Raw genomic sequence first — 17,169 nt, forward strand, 5'->3', positions numbered from 1 at the left:
ATGCAGGGAAAAACAGAAGTGTCAACTTTAGAAAGAGACGGGTGCAAATGAACTAAGAATGCAACAAGCAAGCAAGTAGCTACTTACCTGTCTCCCCAGCCTGGAATGCCCACCGCCTGAATGATGAAAATAACGATCTGGCAAAAAAATATAAAGAAGAACACAAAGAAACTGAAGGAGCTGTCGGACCTGCAAAAGAAAAAAGCAGGGAGATGTGATCAGAAGGAGCAGTCCAAGAGCTCATCCTAGCTGCACTGAGGTGAGGGACTCAATCTTACTACACAGACACTGGGGGCAATCCCAAAGGAAGACAGACAATCTCCTCCCCTTCCGCTGGACTCTTCTTTTTACACCCTCCCACAATAGCAAGGGAGCTTACCTGAAAGCTTTGTAAATGGGTCTGTACCAACAGACAAAGGCACATGGGGTGAACAGAAGAAACCAGAGAATTGAGAGGCCAAAGTCCACTCCTCTTGCTGAATCTACAGTGAACCAGGCCAGGCACCCGAGCAGATTCAGAAGGTGAGTCACTGCATGAACTGTGTATGCAAAAGAAAAAAATTAGTTAAGGATACAGCCATCGCATGTTACATAGTGAAGTTATCCATGGTTGGCTGGTCCTAGATCCTTCTAGCTTAGTTTAACTGTTAGATGATTCCTAACTAAAGTAAGTTAATGTTTTAGGTCTCATCACATTACTTTTAAGTCATCTTTTGATCTGAACAGGGTAACTCATGGGAGATGTGAGGTGACCATAGAGACTCCATGTAGGGCCTGCTTTACACAAAAACAGTAGGGGCATAAAAGCTGGGCCATATATGAAACACACAGTTGTTCAATGGCAGGAAGTGATTGAACAAGAAGCAGAGCAGTAGGCTGCTTGAATGAAAGAACTACAATGCTGTAAATTCTTAATTAAAAAGAGACAGCTGCACACACAGTGCTTTTTTTGTGCTGGTTCGGTGTACCGGCACCTTTTTTCCCTCAGGGCCGGCTCACCTGCCCTGCGTTCTGTTCCTGCCGTTTAAATCTTTTATTTTTTTTAGCTGAAGTCGCAGCGCTGGCGGCGGCACTAGTGAAAGCAGCAGGCTCACCTCCTCCAGCCTTCTCTTCCCTCTCGGTGTTCCGAGTGCAGTGGACTTTGATCCTGGGGAACTGAGTTTGAGTCCCACTGCAGCTCCTTGCGACTCTGGGCAAGTCACTTAACCCTCCATTGACCCTGGTACAAAATCAGTACCTGAATATACGTAAACCGCTTTGAATGTAGTTGCAAAAACCTCAGAAAGGCAGTATATGAAGTCCCATTTCCCTTTACCTTCCTCTGATGTAGTTTCCTGTTTTCACAAGGGCGGGACACCAAGAGGGAAAGGAAGGATGGAGGAGGCAAGCCTGCTGCTTTTACTAGCACCGCCACTGCAAATTTATGTAAAAAAATAAAAGATTTAAACGTGATGCGGCAGGAACAGAAAGCGGGCACGTGGAGGCTGGGGCGAGTCACTGGACATGGATGGGAGGGGGAGAGGAGAAATACTGCACATGGATGGGAGGGGGAGAGGAGAAATGCTGCACATGGATGGAAAGAGGAAGGAGATGCATAATGACGAGATGAGAGAAAGGGAAAAGAGGAGAAAAACTGAACATGGATGGATAAAATAGGCAAAAGCTGGATCCACTCTATACCTCCTCTAGTTAAGTCCGCAGAGGACTCAGCTTTTACCTATGGATGTAGGGCAAGAAATGAAGAAGAAAGGAGGAAAGTAAAGAAATAAATGGAAATGAAGCCCTGGAAACGGAGTTAAGGGAACAGATAGAGAGCAGCAGAATCAGAGACTAGGACCAACATGATCAGAAAAACAAAGTCACCAGACAACAAAGGTAGAAAAAAAAAATCATTTTATGTTAGTGTTTGGAAGATGTCTAATTTGAGAATTTATATCTGCTGTCTTATTTTGCACTGGGTATACTGGAGCTGTAACAGCTTACAGAAATTATAATGAAAAAAAAAAAAAAAAATCGCAAGTTTTTTTTTTTCCTCCTATACTGGTATAATATTTTCAATGTTACTGCTTATATGCGCCAAGGCTGGTATAAGGGGTGTGGCCACTGTGGGTGTGGCTACCATAGGGGCAGAGTCATATGTGGTGACCCCGCCCATAATATCGGTCCCTTTTTTCCTATAAAAAAAGCACTGTGCACACATAATGGTGGCCTGAAGGTTATCATCCCATCCCCAGGACTACCTCAATTGCTAGAATGCAAACTGTGTGGCTGCCATCAAATCAGCAACACTCAAAGACTAAAGAGTCCCAAAGATCCACCTTCTCCCCTTTCCTGCTCTGATAGACCCTTGTAAGGTCAATGAGAAACTAGCATGTCACCGGTTTGAATGCTTAAGTTTCACTCTTGCAGGTATCCTAAGTTTTCTAAACACATCTTTGTCCATTGCTTCTACCTTCACTATGAATCCCATCTTCTCACCTTCAGCAGCCCCTTTTCCTATATCATAAACCTCAGTTTTGACCCGGACCCATTTTGTATTTTCTCTTTACAGTGAATTAAAATTGCACTTGTACTCTGTTTTGGTAACTATGTTTCCAGAGTAATCAGAGTTGTGCCATTTCTCAGACTGTATTAATTAAAATGTTCCTCGTCAGTCATTTTTTTCATAATTCTTCTGTACACAGGGGACAGCTGTGTTAACAAGAATCACAAATAACATTGCAAATATAGGTTCTGATTGGTCAATGCTGGTTATGTCATCACACATACACTGCATCAAACGACACAGAGGACAAGAACACCACAATTTAAAACACACTGTTGCTGCTATGCTCAGTGCAGTAAAAATACAGTTTTGCCTACTTATTCACACACTGCCATACATATGGGGTTCAGGGAGAGAATTATGTTGTGCAACATCACCAGTTCATTTATGGTCCCGAGAGCGCATTGTCTTTTTTAATTCTACTGTTTTAACTGGAAAACAAAAAATGAAAACTTCGCCTGTCTTAGGACTCTGAAAAGTCTCACTTGCACAGCATGTCTCTGCTGCACTATGTTTGGCATGAGGGATGAACCAGTCTCATATCACTAGTTTCACCTGATCTGTATAATACTTTTGAACATTTAATATTAAGAGGGTAATTCTACAACAAAGCAGCTTGGATAACAGGATAAGAAGCCTTCTTGTCTTTATTAAGGCTGCAGGTCAATTAAAAGTTTTAATCGTGCAATTAAAGGCAGGACATACCCAGCAGTTTATTGGGGGGGGGGGGGGGGGGGGGGAGGCGACGACACACATTTCCTCTCCCTCCCCACCCCCCACTAGATCTTATACCTTTGCTGGTGGGGATGCCGAAGCCCAGTCAGTCAAAGAAATCCACTGCCAAAGCTGTCCCCTTCTTCCTTGTGCTGCCTCAGGAGTGAGAAAGTCAGTGGGGTACCTATACAATTGACCGTAACCTCACACTCGAGACCCAAGTTAACTCTACAATCAAGAAAATGTTCTACTCAATGTGGAAGCAAACGTGTGAAACCATTCTTCCCGAGGGTAACTTTCCGCAACCTGATACAATCAATGGTATTAAGCCAAGCTGAATACTGCAATGGACTGTATGCAGGATGTAAAGAACTACTGATAAAGAAACTACAGACATCTGAAAACACAGCAGCCAGGCTCATATTTGGTAAATCCCGATTCGACAGTGCCAAACCCCTATGAGAAAAACTGCATTGGCTCCCAATCAAAGAATGTATTACTTTCAAAATCTGCACCCTGGGCCACAAGATTATCTACAGCGATGCCCACAGTTATATGGCTGATCTCATAGACCTACCAACCAGAAACACAATTAGAACATCACGAACATACCTAAATCTTCACTACCCTAGCTGCAAGGGACTCAAGTACAAATCAATTTACGGATCCAGCTTCTCCTATATAAGCACACAACTATGGAACGCATTACCGAAAGCCATAAAGGCAACGCAGGATCACCTCAATTTCCGGAAATCACTAAAGACCGATCTGTTCAAAAAGGCATACACTACTGATCCAACTTAAGTAACTGAACTCAGCAACACAATGAAGCCATAACCTGCAATGAACAATATATCACTCTTCGTCTCTTGATTTTCTAATGTTCTGTAACAACATCACTCTGTATTTGTTTCATCGCCGGAGGTGGCTAACACCTCACGGTACTATGTAAGCCACATTGAGCCTGCAAAGAGGTGGGAAAATGTGGGGTACAAATGCAACAAATAAATAAGTAGCTGTTGATGTAGGCACTCTCGGGAAGTGCAAGTGTTGGTGGCTGAAGGGCCAACTCCTGAGGCAGCACAAGGAGGAAGGGGTGACTCAGGCAGTGGATTTCTTTGGCTACCCCACCAGCCACTGAATAGGTACTGCAGCTTTGGAGAGGACCTGTGCCCATTCTCACCCTCTCATGTGCCCCCCTGTGCCTTCAACCATCTTCTCTAACTCATGTGCCCTCCCCCGTGCCTTCACCCATTCTCTCTCCCTAGTGTGCCGTGCCTTGTCTCCCCTCCCGCAGTTCTCTATCAATGCCCTCCCCCACCTGCATAGTCATTCCAGCATCTCTCCCTCCCCTCCTGGACCACCGGCGGCTCTCTACCCTCCCCATTTTCCACCCTCCTTTTTTTTCCAGTAAGTTTTCGCCCGGCAGCAGTATTGAAATGCTACCTCAGACTGCACTGGGCCTTTTCTTCTGACTTGTCTCGCCGTGATCTAAAAACAGGAAAATGCATTAGGAGGCGGCAGGATGGGTCAGAGAAAGGCCCAGTGCAGAGGGGAAGCATTTCTATATTGCTGCAGGGTGATTTACTTTGAGGGGGGGGGGGGGGGGGGGGGGGGGGGGGGGGGAGGAAGGTGAACGAGATGGGGAGGGGAAAGAGCTGCTGGCTGTCCTGGAGGAGAGAGAGAAAGATGTCGGACTGACCGTGCGTCCATACATGTATGCAGGCGGGACAGCAATCAATCATTAATCGCAGGTAATGATCAACACTTTAATTGCGGTGTTAATCGGATTAATGTGCAGCCCTAGTCTTTATAAGGTGCCAGCATAAGTGGCAGGTGCAGATATTTACTCCAACCCTATGGCAGGTATAAATGTCCTTGCTAATATTTGTCATGTATTGCTTAAATTATAGGTTTTTATGATCTAGGCATGTACTTGTGCGTTCTGCCCAAATTCCACACCGGCATGTACTTTTCATCTAGTTCAGCGTTTCCCAAACTGCGCAGCGGCACCCCAGTGCACCGCTGCGAACTCACAGGGGTGCCGCGGGGCAGATAGAAGGTTCACAGGCAAGCGTCAGGACATCACTTAATGTGAACATATTTAAACAAAGTTGTATGGAGTTCCAGGAACTCTACATGGCTGGGGCAAGCTACTGATCACAGCTCAGCTGTGATTGGTCACTGAGCCTGTCTGGCTCCTAAAAGGGCGATCCTAATTGGGAAGCAAGGAGTGAGGCTCTTTGCTTCCCAATCAGGATCGCCCTTTTAGGCACCAGACAGGCTCCGGTGACCGATCACAGCTGAGCTGTGATCAGCAGCTTGCCCCAGCCATGTAGATTTCCTGGAACTCCATACAACTTTGTTTAAATATGTGGTCGGTAGCTGTGATTGGTAGCTTGCCCCAGCCATGTGTGGCAGGAAAACAGCAGTCCTCCATCGGTGAGAAAGATTTTGTATGCAGCTGGCAGAGAGAAAGCGATAAAGGTAAGCACAATTAATCCTGAACCTGTAAGAACGACAAGTTAAAAAAAAAAAAATCACAAAACCAAGGGGAGGCTTCTGGGTTAGCAACAAGCACCATGTGGGAATCACTGTCACTGCCAGGGACCCATTCAAACAGAGGGAGAATTGTGGGTGGGGTGGTGAAGGGAAGGTGAGATGCTGCAGAAGGAGTGAGGGGCATAAGTGCTGGACATGAGTTGGAGAGGGAGGAAGGGGTGAAATCTTGTATATGGGGGTTGAGGGGAGGGTGAGATGCTGCATGGAGAGGGGCCAGAGAGGGAGAAATGTTGGACATAGGGGTGGAGGGAAGGGAGAGATGGTGCATGGGGGAGAGAGGGAGAAATACTGGACATGATGTGTAGCAGGGGGCAGTACAGACCTGTGTGGTGGTAGGTGGGGGGTGCCACAAAAAATTTCTCAGACACTAAGGGTGCCTTGAACCAAAAATGTTTGGGAACCACTATCTAACTTGGTCATCTGTAAGGCTGCATGTGTGGCCACATCCCTGCACAAATAATTAAAATATCGAAAAGGGGGTGTGTACTCGCCCCCCACAGAATTAACCCCTAAATGAATATAGACTGATAAAAACACTCACACACTCCTCTCTCACCTCCCTCCCCCCCCAACTCTATTCGACTCTGAATTGCAGTAGGATATTGTTTGTGCATCACACAATTGTTTGTGACAGCTTCCCTTCAGTGGTTTATTAGGTTAAATTTACTGCTTTCCCTGAGATCATAAGCGAGGCTGTGTACAAATTAAAATAAAAGGGACGCTCTTTAACACAGGAATATCAGAGAATTTGATGCCAGCAAAAATGCTTCAGCCGGATAGGCCAAACATTCAGCCATAAGTAGCTTTTCACCAGGCTCTTCCCTCCCCAAAGCACTCAGAGCTACTCACGCATCCACAAGTAGTACAGCATTTTGCATGTCCGCTGGTAATCTGCTGGGATATCTGCAGAGAAATCCTGGTAGAAGCATGGCTTGATAGGGCAATTTGCAGGCAAAGGTGGCCAGTTGTCCTGTCTTGCTGTGGAAGTGGAAGGAGATGACAGCAAACCTGCCTAAGTTATTATATGCACAGATATAATGGAGCAATTAAGATCAGATGATGCATACTTATCAGAGACTATAAACCCAAGACACTGAGATCCTCATGCTCCATCGGAAAATCGTACACATGTAAATTCATTACTGATACCCACCCACCCACATCAGCGTCCAGACCCCAACTTGTAGTGATCTCTAGAGGCTGTAAGAAAAAATAGCTTTTGAGGGTAAAGCCTGTGGCATACCTACTAAGTCCTTTACAATAAGTGAAACACTCCCACTTTGGAGGGCCATCATCTGCACTAAACTCTGGAGTGTCCTGTGGAGCATGGGAGACTCAAGAGCCAAAATAAGTACATAAGTAACGCCATACTGGGAAAAGACCAAGGGTCCATCGAGCCCAGCATCTTGTCCACGACAGCGGCCAATCCAGGCCAAGGGCACCTGGCAAGCTTCCCAAACGTACAAACATTCTATACATGTTATTCCTGGGATTTTGGATTTTTCCAAGTCCGTTTAGTAGCGGTTTATGGACTTGTCCTTTAGGAAACCGTCCAACCCCTTTTTAAACTCTGCTAAGCTAACCACCACATTTTCCGGCAATGAATTCCAGAGTTTAATTACACGTTGGGTGAAGAAAACTTTTCTCCGATTTGTTTTAAATTTACTACACTGTAGTTTAATCGCATGCCCCCTAGTCCTAGTATTTTTGGAAAGCGTGAACAGACGCTTCACATCCACCTGTTCCACTCCACTCTTACATTCTTTTCTACTTGCATGTGACCGCAAGCAACTTCAGTACTCACGATTGACACTGTGAGATTAACAGTCGTGGTGTTGGCAGAGGGGTGGAGTGGAAACAGACTATTCTGTTAGATAGTAAGTTTAGCTCAATGTTCTTGTGGGCATTGAACATGGGCTCAGACAGGAAAACTGGAGGAGAAAGTGAAAGGTTTGAACTCAAAAACAAATTTTCAAATTACACAATTCCAGGACAGAGACTTTTTGGCCAGTCCTGTTTTCAAATTTAGATCCCCCATGTCCCTGATTCTACCCACTGAAATCAATGCTGTAGATTCCAAAACACATCATAATGGAGTTAGAAAACCAGGACTGGCCAACTTGGCAGCTCTAGAGGTTCCTTCCTAGTCCACTGTCCAGTGGTGAATGTGGATTTGCTAAACACAACAGTAAAACGAAAGTGGAGGAAGGAGGTTGGGGGAAAAAAAACACGGCATTTTGTTATGCAGTGTTAATTGTGCATGTTTAGCACTAGTCTGGTGGCAACTACTTTTCATTTAATTATAAATAAAATATTACAGATAAGTGCACTAGCATTCTGGATCCTAAGCTCTTCACCAATCTGAAAATGTATTTATTTATAAATTTACTAACCCACACAATCTTTAAAACTTCTTGGTGGCTTACAATAAAAACATATATATTAAGAGCCAAAATTAAAGCTATCTTAAAAACCATAAAATAAACAAAGCAACAAAATAAAATAAACAAGACTACAAAAACCCCCCAAAATAACTCAGTTAATCTTCTCTTTAAAATCATGTAAATTTATCTTAAAACATAACTCGAACCTACTCCATATGCCTGTTCAAACAGCATCTTCAACTCTTTTTTAAAACTCTCCAGGTTCTCAGCCAGTCTAAGATTCATTGGTAAAACATTCCATAAAATTGGACTAATAATCTTAAAAATCCATTTTCTATACTCTTCTAGGTTAATGCATTCAGCAGATGGGATTTGTAATTGAGCCTTATGTGCAGATCTCAAGGTTCGTGAGTGCTGAAAAATTCATAAAGGTTGACAAGACTAACAGGGAAACAGTTCCATTCAAGATTAAAAAAAAACAGCAACATGATCTTAATTTAATTCTTTGATCAATAGGTAACCAGTGGAGTTGCTTTAACAAAGGAGAAATATGAGAGTAGCGTGAACAGCCTGTAAGCACTCTCCCTATAGCATTGAGTTATCTGGAGAACCTTAAGAGAATGTTTTGGTAACCTATTAGCAGGCCGTTACAGTAATCAAAGCATGGTATTATGCTTTGAATTACAGTTCAAAAATGTGCAAATCTCCAGATTCTTCCTAACTTACAAAAGACTGCTTGAATGACCTGTTGAACCTGAGACTTCATACTTAAAGCAGAATCGAGTAAGACACCCTATGAGTTATTCAATAAGGGAACTGAAATATTCCCTATCATAAAAAATTCTGGAATGTCATCAGATGAATAACTAGACAACAGAAAAATTTGGGTCTTATTCAGCTTCAGGTGACTTCCTCAAATCCACTGCTCTATCAAATATAAAGCAAGTAGATAACCTTTCAAATGAATGAGCCACCGGTTGATCAATCTGAATTAAAAATTGAAGGTCATCTGCATATAATCTATATTGTAAGTTCAAACAATTCAAAAGATGACAAAGAGGCAAAACAAAGATATTAAAAAGTATTGCAGACAATGCTGAACCATGTGCAATTAGCAGTGTGTCTTCACACCATTTATTCTACTGGTGAACACAGGAACTTTACTGTCTTGCTGGCTTTCACCGAAAGCCAGAAATGCCACCCACCTTCTCAATCTGGATTCAGGCTCACACAAGACAGCAAAAGGGGCATTTTATACCTGGGTTCAACTAGCTGCAGAAGTATGAAAATGTTGTCACAGTACTCACGATTAATGTTGATGTTCTGCATTTCCCGCTCCCTCCGGTCCAGCTCAGCAGCTTTCCTCTCCAGCTCCTCTTGCTGCTGTAGCAGCCCAGCCTGTGCTGCCGTTGCTACAAACTGAAGAGCACAGAAAACCACACACACATCAAAATGGTGGACTTAAGTAGAGAATGGTTCTGCATTACTGGTGATGGGAGTAGCACGATAGCACCTCTCTACCTCCCCCCCCCCCTTAAACAAAACAAAAAAAAAAAAAGCTGCCTCTGACACTTTAAGAACAGCTGAAGTATAATCAGTCTTAGAGAATGGTGGCTACTGGTGTAGTGTTAAGACTATTGAATTAGGATTGGGATAAATGCCCAGGATACAAGTTCAAATTCCTTCACTATCACTGACCATGTGGCATTGATTAAATCACTATTTCCTCGTTCCTCAGTTTGTGCAATTATACATTCTACCATTTCTCCAGAGGAAGAGGAAACCTGCTGCTAGGATAGCCAAAGGTAGATGCTGGCATCTTTGCAAACATTAAGTGCACCGGAATCCTGTTTCGCTGAATGATAGAGAGACTATTTTCAAAGCACTCAGAATAAAAGTTACAGAGTAACTTATGGAACGCAAGTGCTTTCAAAATGAGCCCTTTAATAATTGGATTTATGGACTAATTAAAAAGGAACATTAAGTACCACTAAAGAAAAGAGATGGCAGCAAATACAGCCACTGTTCTGTGTAGCCCTCTGGACTGCCTATGTTTAAACAACTATTTTTTGTTTCCTGCCTGTTGGGTTTCCAGTTTAGCTGTAACCAGCAACAGTCCTTGGCAAGGGAGTAAAAGACTGCAGCTCCTGCTAGAAGCCCGAGTCTGGCTATTAATTGTCACTATTGTGCAATGGCTCACACTCCCTCCCCACAAGGAGCTATAAATGCTGCCTCCACAGCATCCTTATAAGTACATAATTAATGCCACACTGGGAAAAGACCAAGGGTCCATCGAGCCCAGCATCCTGTCCACGACAGCAGCCAATCCAGGCCAAGGGCACCTGGCAAGCTTCCCAAACGTACAAACATTCTATACACGTTATTCCTGAAATTGTTGATTTTTCCAAGTCCATTTAGTAGCGGTTTATGGACTTGTCCTTTAGGAAACCGTCTAACCCCCTTTTAAACTCTGCCAAGCTAACCGCCTTCACCACGTTCTCTGGCAACAAATTCCAGAGTTTAATTACGCGTTGGGTGAAGAAAAATTTTCTCCGATTTGTTTTAAATTTACTACACTGTAGTTTCATCGCATGCCCCCTAGTCCTAGTATTTTTGGAAAGCGTGAACAGACGCTTCACATCCACCTGTTCCACTCCACTCATTATTTTATGTACCTCTATCATGTCTCCCCTCAGCCGTCTTCTCCAAGCTGAAAAGTCCTATCCTCCTTAGTCTTTCTTCATAGAGAAGTCGTCCCATCCCCGCTATCATTTTAGTAGCCCTTCGCTGCACCTTTTCCAATTCCACTATATCTTTCTTGAGATGCAGCGACCAGAATTGAACACAATACTCAAGGTGCAGTAGCACCATGGAGCAATATAACGGCATTATAGCATCCTCACACCTGTTTTCCATACCTTTCCTAATAATACCCAACATTCTATTCACTTTCCGAGCCGCAGCAACACACTGAGCAGAAGGTTTCAGCGTATTATCCTTAGTCCTGGCCAATCTGGTGAGAAATTTTTTTTTTAATTGATTTCAAGGTACATTAAACTTTATTGTGGACACTGTCTTAATTATTCTTTTAAATCAGAAGTTCTTTTTTTTTTTTTTTTTTTAACTTAAAAAATCTTTTCCACAAAAATAAGCTCAAACAATCCAACATGCCATTGTATTTCAAATACATAAAGGATCCTATTCTGGACATACTATCTTCTGCACCCAAACCTGCCCATCTCTTAGATTCAAACTCCCCTCCCCTTTCAAAATCAATCAAGCAACACTCCAGGGGAGTTCAGCTTGCCAGTACAAAAAAATCACCACCACCAATTATCTCCCAAACAAATCTTTAAAACACATGCTTCTGTAACTTACAATTTTCTCCACTGTACCTCTGACTTTAACTGTTAGAATTTCCTATCAATATTCATTTCTTGAATAGGAGCCCTCTCCCCCAGGAGCAAACAAAAACAGACAGGCTTTTATCTCAACAAGAAGTTTAACCTTGTCAACTTCATTTTGACTGCCACCTCCCTCCAAATCCTGTGGATCACTGAATATGACCCAGGCAGATGGAGAGCCTCCCCCTCAACATACACACTCAAGCCAACACAGATTATCCACCACGCTTCCCAAAACTTTCAGCTTCATGGATGTCATTTAACCTCTGCTTAAGGTTTTATACTGTTGCCCAACCATATTGACAAAAAGAGATTGAATCCTTCCATATTTCCTCTGATAACTTACTCCATGTTCTTTCATCTTCACCCCGCTCCTGTTGCCACATCCTTCTGGAGTTCAAAGACAGAGGACAAGCCATTTCCCTCAGTACCTGGTAGATCCTTCACCCTCCTTCTGAGAAAAACTTCATCCCACCCCAAGGAATCCCTTACTATTCTTTCCTTATTCCTTCCCTTTAAGCAAATTGTCCACAGCTACAGCCAAACAGGAACTTCAAGTTAAAATTTTGCTCGGAACTGAGCCCAGAAGCCGAATACCCCATCTTTAAACACATGATGGAACCTCAAAGGCAACTTCGCTATCAACTGTTGCACCTCCTTTGGCCACACCTAAATGAGCTCTGGGAATGCCAAAACTGGAGTAATGGTGTCAGTTCTACTGCTTTCCCTCCCCTACAAAACAATCTCCAGTTTAAACACTTCTATCCTTGTATACTTCCTCCATACCCATTAACATCCCCCCCCCCCCCCCCCATAGGGGTCATCTTCCTCCTCTCCCCAGTCCATTCAATGCTAATCGCCAGTTGCATGTTGCCACTTCACTAACAAACCAAACAGCCCCACTAAATAGTACAAAGAGAAGGCAGGCAGATTCATCTCACATTCTCTTGCATACAAGGGCTCTCCAAAATATACAAATTTATTTTGTGTATATTCATTGTGGCAATCCTGAAAACTCAACTGGCTAGGCAAGCCTCCAGAGAAGGCTGAGAAGCACTAGTATAGAGAGAGAGCCTCTTGCCAGTGCACAGCAGAGTTTGATTTGGAGGGAGGGGAGTGTATGGAAATGTTATTTAACCTTCTTCTATTAATGCCCTTAAAAAAATAGTGATTTGCAAGTACTCAGTGTTCATTCTTTTCATCAACCCCCACTATCATCACAAACCTCATACAAACATTAAAAGATAAAATACCAACATATAAATACCACTAGCTATCACATCACCCCTTCCAGGGGACAGGGAGGGTGCTCTCAGTGGCAGAGGTACAGAGATAATCCCTTCCCAACATGGAGTATAGGACACAGCTGCACCTAAGCAATTTGCACCTATGGTCAAAACAAGGTCTTGCCTCTTTCAAAATCAAAATAACTTAAGGGAAAGGAAATGGGACTTGATATACCGCTTTTCTGTGTTTTTTTTGCAACTACATTCAAAGCGGTTTACATAGTATACACAGGTCCAGAGTCACAAGGAGCTGCAGTGGGAACCCAGTTCTCCAGGATCAAAGTCTGCTGCACTAACCACTAGGCTACTCCTCCACTCCAGCCAGCATTAACATTTTTAGAACCAAAGCACTTCTAAATATGTGCATTTCTGATACTGTATCACGTTAGTCCTATTACAAGTAGACTTCATTGATCATGCTTAAATGTGGTCATCTTACTATTGTTATGCTGTTAACAAAATTGTCAGGTTATCTAGGTAACAGAGATAGTTCGCTTGTTCTATTTAGTGATTTGTATGTTCAAACTCAGACAAGCACCAAGATTACAGTTTTATCTTAAGCTGTCCTGCTGTACACCACCTTGGGTGATTCTCTTCATAAAAAGTGGCTTATAAATCTCAATCAATAAATAAATATAATAAAGTGTTCCCTCACCCTGCACACAACACGTGGCACAGCAAGATGGGAACTCTGGCTTTTAGTTTTTAAATATATATGTAACACTTATTATAAATAAACTATAACTAGATAATGTGAATTGTCCCAAAAATGTGACAGAGAGGTTAAAGATCACATCCATTCGCACCTACAGGTCACGTTTTTGGGACCAGGTCACATTATTGTCTAGTTATAGTTTATTTATAACAGTGTTTCTTATAATTTCCCATCTTGTAGGGCCATGTGACTAAAAAGGTGTCAACTGGTGTGATCCTTTACACCTCTACCAGGATTGACTCTTAGGGGGTCTTTACTAAAGATTAGTATATGTTATGTGCTGCAGGATCCATTTCTATTGGCCCTGCAGCAGATTACAAGCGATACTCTCGAACATCCTAGACTACTTCGGGATTGGAGAAAACGTACTAAAGTGGTTCCAAGGATTCCTAGAAGCTAGAACCTACCAAGTGATCTCAAAATCAAAAACGTCAACACCATGGACACCAGAATGTGGAGTCCCACAAGGATCACCGTTGTCACCAACCTTATTCAACCTAATGACACCTCTACCTAAATCGCTATCCAACCAAGGTCTCAACCTGTACATTTATGCAGATGATATCACGATATACATCCCGTTCAAGCATGACCTAACCGAAATTACAAAAGAAATCCAACATAGCCTCCAAATAATGAATTCATGGGCGGATGCATTCCAACTGAAACTAAACGCAGAAAAGACACAATGTCTCATCTTCTCTTCACAATACAACTCAAATAAAAATAATACTATAAACATTCCAGCCTATACTCTCCCGGTCTCTGATAGTTTGAAAATTTGGGGAGTTACGATTGACCAAAATCTCACACTAGGAAGACCATGCGAAAAATACAACAAAGAAAATGTTCTACACAATGTGGAAACTTAAAAGAATCAAACCTTACTTCCCAAGGGAAACATTCCGCAGCCTAGTACAAGCAATGGTGCTAAGTCACCTAGACTACTGTAATGCAATTTACGCAGGTTGAAAAGAACAAGTCATTAAGAAGCTTCAGACAGCCCAAAACACAGCAGCCAGACTCATATTTGGGAAAGCAAAATAGGAAAGCGCCAAACCCTTAAGAGAAAAACTACACTGGCTTCCATTAAAAGAATGAATTGCGTTCAAAGTTTGCACCATGGTCCACAAAATTATACAAGGGGAAGCACCGGCCTACATGACAGACCTTATAGACCTACCTGCTAGAAACGCAAAAAAATCAGCATGCACATTCCTCAATCTCCATTACCACAACTGCAAAGGATTAAAATACAAGTCCACATATGCAACCAGTTTTTCCTACATTTGCACACAACTATGGAACGCACTTCCGAAGACCATAAAGATAACGCAAGATTTAACTATCTTCCGAAGACTATTGAAAACTGACTTATTCAAGAAGGCATACCACAAACAACCGTCCTAATTACTAAACAATAAGACTGAAGAATAAGACAGGATCGACCTTAATCACACGATCGAATAACCTCATTGCTTTTAATAAACAATCTCACTTCTAATCTAATATCGATTACTATGTAACCACACAATGCTGACTAACCTCACTGCCAAACACTATCACTTTTACCCTAATGTCAATACCTGAGCAACAACATAATGTTGACACCTACGCAAGATCACAATGTATTCTTATACCATGTATGTACGCACTGAATGTAAAACCATGTGCAACTCTGTAGACCGGAAATGGCAATCGCCACTACGGCAAATGTAAGCCACATTGAGCCTGCAAATAGGTGGGAAAATGTGGGATACAAATGTTACAAATAAAATAAAAATAAATAAATAAAATAATCATTAGTAAAAGACTCTCTTAACCTCTATGCCAGTGGTTCTCAAACCTTGTCCTGGGGGCACCCCAGCCAGTCAGTATATCAACAATGAATTCATGAGAGAGATCTGCATGCAGCGGAGGCAGTGTATGCAAATCTCTCTCATGAATATTCATTGTGGGTATCCTGAAAACTTAACTGGCTGGGAAGCCTCCAGGACCAGGTTTGGGAACCACTGCTCTATGCATATTATTAGTTCCCTCTACTGTATTAAGCAGTAGGGACTGACAAAGGAATGTGGCCCTTTAAGGCATGATATGGCCTCATGGTTAGTGTAATAGGTTGCGGACCTGGGGAACTGGGTTCAATTCCCACTGCTGCCTGATGAATTTCCTCTGCAGTTCTGTGTGACCCTGGGCAAGTCACTTAACCCTCTGTTGCCCTAGGTACAACAGTAGTACAATGTACTATTTAGACTATGAGCTCACTAGGGACAGACCAAGTACCTGTAAAATGAAACTGTAAACTGCTTAGGTCTAAGCGGTATATAAATGCTTAAATGAATGCATGTCATGCCTTTTTTGCTTCTATGGACTTACAGGATTTTGATCAGGGTAGTTAAACAGGCGATTAAAAAAAAAAATTGCTTAACATTTAAGAGGTCCTTTTACAAAGCTGCTCAGTGTGTGGTAACAGGGGACTTTTTCTGCATGCTAAGCTCACTTCTACCACAGCCATGAAATTGCTATTTCCTATGACATTTTTTTCATGCCATGTACTAATGTGAGCATTAACATGAAGCAACCGGAAAAAAAATAATAATGCGGGTGTACTAACTACTTTCTATTTAGGAGGCACTTAGGGCTCCTGCGTTAAGCGTGAATAACCCAGTTAACAGGCTAACTGGTTTACACTTCCATGTCCATTTTCCAACTATGACATACCCTCAGCCAAAAAAAAAAAAAAAATTAGCATGCGATTACTGCAGGCTAAAGGCAGACGAATGCAGGACGTTTTAATGTGTTGTGTGTCATTTTTGCCACATTAAGTGCACGATAGCACTTAACGTGGCTTCATAAAATGGATTTTAAAATTTTTTCTTAAAAAAAAAGAATGTAGCTCAATGATATAATTGTAGCCATAACATCTATTTATATTCTGTGACCAGGATTAACAACACCTGATCAGCCCTTGCAGCATGTGAATTTATAACAGTTCATCTAACTTCTGCAGCAGATATGCATGTAAATAATGCCAATTTTATAAAGGCAACTTATTAGGCACAGAAATGCAATCATAAAATTATCCTCTAGAAAGCTTCCAGAGCTAAACTGCTCTAACAAATGCACAACATTTGTTTTTATTTCATGTGCTTATGTATGTATTTTATAAAATACTAGTAAAAAAGGCCCGTTTCGTACAGAAATGAAACGGGCGCTAGCAAAGTTTTCCTCGGAGTGTGTATGTTTGAGAGAGTGAGTGTGTGAGAGTGAATGTGCGCGCGTGTGTGTGACAGAGGGAGAGTGAGACTGGGTGCGAGTGTGTGTGTGAGAGTGAGAATGAGAGTATGTGCCAGGGTCTTCCCCCCCCCCCCCCCCACCGGTCTGTCTCCCAGTTGCAGGGGGGATTCCCCCCTCCCTCCCAGTTCCAGGGGGGTTCCCCCCGTCCCTTTTTCCCAGTTGCAGGGTCCCCCCCCCCAGTTGCAGGATCTGTCTGTGTCCCCTCTCCTTTTGTCCTCAATTTAAAAACGACAATGTGAAGCAGCAGCTCCTAGGTTTGCTT

The 17,169-nt window shown here is 42.6% G+C and overlaps 1 protein-coding gene across 1 annotated transcript in view; it reads right to left on the minus strand.

The window, feature by feature from the left end:
* Positions 1–17,169, minus strand: part of SCAMP2 (secretory carrier membrane protein 2) — a 96,496-nt gene that overhangs the window by 10,613 nt on the left and 68,714 nt on the right. Inside the window, exons 4-7 of the mRNA XM_030186556.1 lie at positions 9,513–9,624; positions 6,671–6,799; positions 380–539; positions 88–189 (exon numbers count right to left, since the gene is read on the minus strand). Coding sequence (XP_030042416.1) covers positions 88–189; positions 380–539; positions 6,671–6,799; positions 9,513–9,624 — 503 coding nt within the window. The remainder of the gene's footprint in view (positions 1–87; positions 190–379; positions 540–6,670; positions 6,800–9,512; positions 9,625–17,169) is intronic.

The sequence above is a fragment of the Microcaecilia unicolor genome, chromosome 1 (genome assembly GCF_901765095.1).
Source record: "Microcaecilia unicolor chromosome 1, aMicUni1.1, whole genome shotgun sequence".
NCBI classification, from domain to species: Eukaryota; Metazoa; Chordata; class Amphibia; order Gymnophiona; family Siphonopidae; genus Microcaecilia; species Microcaecilia unicolor.